Raw genomic sequence first — 7,902 nt, 5'->3', positions numbered from 1 at the left:
AAAAAAGTTGCTGCAAGACAAGGTGTCAATGTTGTCTTTTCTGCTCCTTGCAAACTTTCAAGCCTTTGTTCACGTGTCGCGCGTGGCAGAACTAGACCACCTGTTTGTTCGACGCGGCATCAAAACTGCTATGTTCCTTGTGCGACACGGGTGGTTTATAAGATACCGCTGACATGCGAAAAAGTTTACATCGGTCAAACTGGCCGGTGTATAAATGAAAGGCTACGAGAGCACCATAACTCTCTGACTCCGGCTGACGGAGCAAACTTGCCTCGCCATTGCCGCGATTGCGGGTGCTACCCGTTGTTTTCCAATGTTACCTTTCTCGGTAGAGGCAAGGATAAGGTTGAGCGGGAAATCCTCGAAGCATTTCACATTAGCAATCATGGAGATAACTGTGTTAGCACGGCTTCTATCACGTTGATGCAGAAAGAATTAGGTTACTTGTCCCGTTGACACCGCAGTTTGACTATCTTAGGAGATCGCGTTTCTTGATTTTTTGGGCTGGTTTTGCGGTGCCGTTGAGTTGCGCATGCTCTGTTGGGTTTTCTTGGAGACTGGCTGTTTTTTCAATAAAGCACAGTTGATAGTCCAGTCGTTGTGTGTGCCTCGTCTCTCCTTTGTCCCTGTCTTTTTGGCTGGTTTTTCTTAAGTATAATGTACCAACTAACCCAGATTTCAACTCTTCTATCTCACTTACCTCAGTTCCCTGCAAACTTATCGAACATATTCTGTATTCAAGTATTATAAAACATCTTGAAACCCATGGCTTGTTGAACCCCTATTACCACGGTTTTAGAAAAGGATTGTCGTGCGTCACGCAGCTGACCGAATTCGCCCATGACATTGCCAAAGCCTTAGATGCCAGCACCACTATCGCTTGTATCTTTTTAGACTTTCGTAAAGCTTTTGACACCATTCCACATGATTTGCTTATACAGAAATTGTACTCTTATAGTATTGATTGTCGCATAATTGCCTGGGTAAGTGAATATCTGCACGCGAGACGTCAATTTGTAATAGTGCATGGAGCTGAATCTGATGTTGTTGATGTAACATCAGGCGTCCCTCAGGGTTCCGTCTTGGGACCTCTTCTTTTCTTACTGTACATCAATGATATCACTGAAAATATAGCGTCACACATAAGGAAGTTTGCAGGCGATTGTGTCCTGTATAAAATTATAACATGTAATGCTGACCGTGATGTCCTTCAAAACGACCTTGACACTGTTCATAAGTGGTGCGGAAAATTGAAAATGAATCTCAACTTGGACAAAACAGTGTGCATGGCGTTTTCGAGGAAACGCACAAAGCTAGTGCCCACATATACTATAAATAATGCAAATCTGAAAATAGTGGAACAATTTAAGTATTTAGGTGTCTATTTCACGTCATCGCTCTGCTGGCATCGGCACGTTGGTTATATAGTTGGAAAGGCCTGCTAATCCTTAAGATTTCTCCGCCGAAACACTCGTTCCTTCCCGCAAGCTACCAAAGAACTCCTTTACAAAACTTACGTGCGGTCAGTGTTGGAGTATGCTAGCACGGTGTGGGATCCTCCTACCATAGGTGACAAAGAAAAACTTGAGAAAGTTCAGTCCTTGGCGGCTCGATACGTACTTGGTAAGTCATGTAAACGCAACTTCAGTGCAACAATAGCAAAAAAAGTCCTCGTTTGGGAACCGCTAGAACAGCGGAGAACTAAGCTGAGGCTCAGACTCTTCCATAACATATACTACTCCCGCATTGGCATTCCACGCGAAACATACGTCTTCAAACCACATTACGTATCCGCACGCCTTGACCATGATCAAAAAGTACGTGAATACAAGTGCAGGACGGCAGCATACAGCGACTCTTTTTTTCCGAAGACCAATGGAACCGTTTGCCGGCAGTTGTTACTTCCATCTCATCCAATGAATCCCTTTATTCCGCTTTGAACAGTGTCACGTCATTTCATAGCTAGACGGTGCGTCGTTATCTGTGCGCTGCTTCCTCGTTTCGTGCGTTCCGCTGTGTATACCTGTGTCTTCCTGTCAGTGCGCAGTATACCTGCGTGAAATACACGTTTGAAGTTTTTTTTATATATATGCATGTCTACTGCGTTGGTGCTTTCTCCTAAAATACACGTTTATTGGGTGAACAACGCAGTTGACTTTCTTGTACCCCAAATTCTGTACATAGATGCGCATTGCGTCAATGTTGTTATTCGTTGCTTACTTTGTGAATGCTTGGGCTGCTGTTTCTCTTTTTTTTGCATTTACCTGCATTTATGCGCTGTGTTACTGTATCAACCCCCCCACTGTAATGCCAAATGGGGCTGTGGGTAAAAGATAAATAAATAAAAAAAATACTGCCGACTTTGTCCACTTCGAAGGATACAGGTGCGAAACCATGTCTAGAAAAAATAAGAAAGGCGGTGGAGTTGCACTGTACGTTAAAAGTAATCTTTCTTATCAGGCTATGCCGAGTACAGTTTCTCAACTCTGCACTATGAAACGCTTTTTATCAAAACAAGTGGTTTTGTGTTTGGTGTTGTGTATCGACCCCCTCTGCGTCTATGCAAGAAATTTTTTCTTTTCTTGATAATACATTAGATATGCTGTCTTCTGATAAGAAACCAATTGTAATTATGGGTGATTTTCACATAAATGTGTTGGAAGAATCACCGGCAACAAGTTATTTTCTCGACATCATATCTTTATATGGCTTCTCTAACATTATTAATGTGCCTACACGTGTTACAAGCTCGAGTGAGACCCTAATTCATTTATGCCTGACTAATTACGACGAACAGGACCCGACGTCAGGTGTCTTGTTAAGCGATTTTAGTGACCACCTGTCAACCTTTTGCTTTATTCCAAGATCGCGTGCACAAATCACTGCACTTAAATCCTCGGAAATTACGGTTCAGCCAATAACACAGGAAAAAATTCAACACTTCCGAAACTTGGTTTCCTCTGTAAATTGGAACGACTGTCTTCGCGAAATCGACCCCAATGTAGCATACAATACGTTTGTAGAAAAAATAATAGAGTTGTACAATTGCGCTTTTCCTATAGCAATCTTAACCAAGTGCAAAAAAGCACGAAAACCTTGGATTACTTCTGATTTAGTAAAGCTCATTAGAGCCCGAAACCATCTGTTTGGCAGATTTATAAAAACGAAAGATTTGTCAACTCTAGAACAGTATAAAAAAGTTAGGACTAAATTAGGCTCGGACCTAAAGAAATCTCGAATTCATTACTACAGTGGAAGGTTTTCAAAAATTTACTATGATCCGCAGAAAACGTGGCGTACTGTCAAGGAACTTCTGCAAAGATCGCAAACACAAATCCCGCTTGAAATGGAAATAGGGGGGCAGGTCCTAAGAGGTGAAGCTCTTGCCAATGTAATGAACAAACACTTTTTAACTTCTGGAAATTTTGAGGGGGCTGGCTCTGGACATTTTGAGAAATACTTAGAGCATAGGCTAGCAGATACGATGTTTTTGTCTCCAACTAGCCCTGCAGAAATCTGCAGCCTAATATATAGCTTAAAAAACAACTGTTCCTCTGGTTATGATGGTATCAAAGCAGCACCAACAAAAGCAATTTCTAACTTAATATGTGTTGTGCTCAGCCATATAGCAAATCTTACTTTAACAACAGGCGTTTTTCCAGAGGAAATGAAAATAGCGAGGGCGGAGGTCCTTTACAAAGGCGGCACGGTTAACGATCTTGGAAATTACAGGCCAATTTCAGTACTTCCTCTATTCTCAAAAATCTTTGAAAAGGTTATTAATTCTCGGATTACTAGCCATCTACAGAAACACACCTTAATATGTAGCAGTCAATATGGGTTTCAGAAGCATAAGTCAACTGAATCTGCCTTACTTAGTATAAAAGAAACACTTATTCAGAACATAGAAACTCATATCTATAACCTGGGCATATTCTTAGACTTTAGCAAAGCGTTCGACTCCATTAAACATGACATACTTATTAGAAAACTCCCATTTTATGGAATGCGAGGCATTACCCTTACACTGCTAGAAAGTTATCTCTCAAATCGTTCCCAATATGTCGTTGCCAATACCGTTAAACCTGACCTTAGAAACATAATATATGGTGTACCGCAAGGCTCCATACTGGGTCCTATGTTATTCCTTCTCTATATTAACGACATTGTATCAATACCACGCACGCTAGAAATCATTCTCTATGCAGACGACATCAGCGTTTTCTTTTCTACACCTAACTTATCAACTGCGGTTGCTACTATAAATATATGGCTGACGAATTTCTCACAGTGGCTTGCAGCCAACCAACTAGCACTCCATGTTAATAAAACCAAATATATTGTATTTTCTTCTAGCAACAGACCAATTCACCTCGCTAATCCGATAATTTTCCAGTCCCGACCTTTATAGCGCGTTACGCAAGTGAAATTCTTAGGCGTAAAATTCCACGAAAATCTCCTCTGGACACCACATATTCAGCGCATTAAGCGTACCATAGCACAATGCATTCGAATGCTCAACAGGCTTTGCCCATTTCTACCGCTCCGGCTAAGGCGCCAGCTTTATTTCAGTGCAGTTCATTCAAGGTTGCGCTATTGTTTGCTCATCTGGGGAGTCACTGGAAAAGCAAATCTTGAAAGCCTTTTTTTATTGCGAAAGAAATCTATTCGCTTTATCGAAAATTTATCGAGATATGACTCCACATCTTCCTACTTCAGCCAAAACCAAATACTACCTATACAAACATTATATTATGAGCGACTGTCTCAGGTGGCAGTCTTGGAACTCATAGCCAATCGTCAACAATTTTTTTCTAAATACACGACCGATCAAACACGATATGATTTCAGGCACACAAAAATACAGAAACCAAGAAAAAGAACAAACTATGATAGGCAGTATTTAAACTGGCAAATCCCAAACCTTTTGATCTCCCATCCCGACTTAATAGATATTATGGAGAAATCTTCCTCTCTCTTTGCTTTTCGTAAGCGGGCGAAAATTTATTTTCAGGAAAATGCACTATAATTTTTCTTCCTGCTTACATCTTTCTATTGATCGCACATTTCTTTTATTTTTCGTGTACACAGTTAGCTTCTATATATATGTGGGATCTGTATCTGCTCTTGCACTGCTCTGTTTTGTTTTTTGTTTCGTTCTTTTATTTTTCTAGGTATACTATTAGTTAGTTAGTTTATGGGGTTTAACGTCCCAAAGCAACTGAGGCTATGAGAGACGCCGTAGTGAAGGGCTCCGGAAATTTCGACCACATGGGGTTCTTTAACGTGCACTGACATCGCACAGTACACGGGCCTCTGGAATTTCTCCTCCAAAGAAATTCAGCCGCCGCGGCCGGGATCGAACCCGCGTCGTTCGGGTCAGGGCCGAGCACCATAACCACTGAGCCACCGCTGCGGCAGGTATACTATTAGTTTCCATACATATTTTTGATCTATGCTCTTGCACTACCTTTCCTGTGATTTTTTTAGACGTGGTCTCTGCTTAATAAGAAAATAATGAATGTTTGTGTTAGGAAGTTGTGTTGCACAAACATTTACACTGTGATTATTATATTGTTTATGTATGTGCATGCATGTGCCCCTTGCTGTTGTGTTCGAGTGGTGCTAAGGGCCCAGTCAGGCGGATTCATCTTCGCCTTTTGCCCTCTGCACCAAGGCACTGTGTTGTCTAAATTTTCCTGAATAAAAAAAAATCTCTCCGGGTCGTCGAGTCTCAGAAAAGGGGGAGTTGGAGTATTAGGGCAAGCCCTAAGTATGTGATGAACATCCGCCTTAGGGTGTTGGCATAATTTGCAGGACGGATGGTAGTCCCCTGGGTGCATGAGGGAATACAGGTAAGGGTTCGGAAAATTGTCTGTCTGAATCCGTCGCCAAACGACTTGCTCGGCCTTATTTAGCGATTAATGGGGAGGGGAGTAAACTAGTCGGGAACCCCGGTAGTGAATCGTGACTTCATGGCACGTCATCATGCGTTCCCTAGCACATTTCGGAACGAGGGGAGGCCGTCCACCGCCCGGTCGACGAGTCGTCGGGCGTGATTATGTGCAGCCGTATTCCCCGGGTGTCCGCAATGCGCAGGAACCCAGATGAGTGTGATGAGCCGACTCGGTGGTACTGTTCAGAACACGATGTGTGGCGTGTGAACCCGTTGTTTAGCGAAATTTCGTATGGCTGATTTAGAATCCGAGAATATGTATTTGGCATTTGTTTGAGTAATGGCCAGGGCTATAGCTGCTTCTTTAAGCCTCGACGGGATGTTGAACGCGATTGAGAGCAAGAGCTGAGCAAGAATTATGATCGCGGTTAAGTACCGTGATTGCACAGGCTGAGGTGGTAGAATATTCTGCAGCATCTACGTATGTGACTGTTGGATCCCTAGCGTAGTGCTTATGTAGGGCTGTTGCCCGAGCTGTGCGACGATCTTTGTCATGCTCAGGATGAGTGTTTCTAGGCAGAGGTGGAATATAAAGATTTTTTGCAAGGTCTAGAGAAATGTTATGCTGATCCGAAATTTGGTCGTCGAGGGTGATTTTGAGACTTTTCAGAAGATTCTGTCCGGTAGGTGTTCGAGATAGGCGATAGTATTGCCCCGTGAGGTGGGCCCATCCGTGAAGCCCTAGTACTTCAGCGAGAAAGGGTTGCCACCAATCACAGGGAAGAGCGGCGCCAGGAGTTCTTCAAGCTGTGAGTAAGCCTGCAAAGAAAAATGGGAAAAGTAGGCCTCAGATAGAGTGGTGAGTACCACATTTTGGACGCCCGCTACCAACGATGCAGGCGGCGGTACATGCTAAAGGAAGAGGTGAGACCACCCAAACAATCCCCTTTAGTGCGCAGCGTTAAACGCAATCATGATGCACTAATGACATTACAGCTCACGCGAGACTCTCTCCGTGTGAATCTGGCGCAGTCGGCGGGTGAAAAGTAGCACCGTTCCGCTTTGCTACCATTATCATCAACTTTACTGCACCCACTGCAGCGCAAAGGCCTCTCCCATGTCTCTCTAATTAACCCTGTCCCTCGCCAGTTGTGGCCACCGTATTCCCGCAAATTTCTTAATCTCATCCGTCCACCCAACCTTCTGCCGTTCCCTACTATGTTTGCCTTCTCTTAGGATCCACTCCGTTGCCCTTAAGAACCAGCGGTTATCTTGCCTTCGCATTACATGTCCTGCCCAAGCCCACTTCTTCCTCTTGATCTCAACTAGGATGTCATTAACCCGCGTTTGTTCCCTCACCTACTCCACCCGCTTCCGATCTCTTAACGTTACGCCTACCATTTTTCATTCCATAGCTCGCTGTGTTGTCATTAGGTTAAGCTGAACCTTTTTCGTTAGCCTCCACGTTTCTGATCACAGCCATCATTTTAGGAGTCCTTCACTGTGTTGCGCTTGATACATTCATAAATGAATCAGATGCGTACTGGAGGGTGGCCTGCTGTCCATACAGTCGTTTATGCTTTTAAATATTACTCAGGTAGCGCTTAAGTCACCGTTGCCACCAGAGATGAGCGCGGCCGGGAGATTGGCGCAATAAGTAACTGGATGTCTATCGCAAAAACTGCTCTCACTCACCGGTACGGCCCGCCGAACACGATGCGACATTCCGTAACGAGGACCGGTATATCTAGCGTGGGAAGGGCCCGCCAAGGGGCACGTACCTCTCCTTTTCGCCGCAAGAGGGCCCCCCGAGGCAAACGGAGTAACGGAGGTACAAGGAAGGAATGTAGAGGTTGCTAAAGACGTTGTGAATCTTAATCGAGAGATAAGGCAGTTAGGCCTCGACAAGGGCTTTGGGGTGGTAGACATAAACAAGGAAGTGCACAGAGCAGGTTTGGGCAGAGACTTTGGACGAGATGGCATCCATTTCAGTGGAAGGGTGGGAG

The 7,902-nt window shown here is 43.9% G+C and overlaps 1 protein-coding gene across 1 annotated transcript in view; it reads right to left on the bottom strand.

The window, feature by feature from the left end:
• Window positions 1–699: 699 nt before the first annotated feature.
• The window catches only part of LOC149325696 (uncharacterized), a 343,155-nt gene continuing 335,952 nt past the window's right edge, over window positions 700–7,902 (bottom strand). The window contains exon 9 of the mRNA XM_089564368.1: window positions 700–6,715. Within this exon, the coding sequence (XP_089420494.1) occupies window positions 6,638–6,715 (78 nt within the window). The 3' untranslated portion in view covers window positions 700–6,637. The remainder of the gene's footprint in view (window positions 6,716–7,902) is intronic.

This window comes from Amblyomma mixtum, chromosome 10 (genome assembly GCF_055824585.1).
Source record: "Amblyomma mixtum isolate Tamu chromosome 10, ASM5582458v1, whole genome shotgun sequence".
Lineage (NCBI taxonomy): Eukaryota > Metazoa > Arthropoda > Arachnida > Ixodida > Ixodidae > Amblyomma > Amblyomma mixtum.
This window is presented reverse-complemented; position numbering and strand designations above follow the sequence as displayed.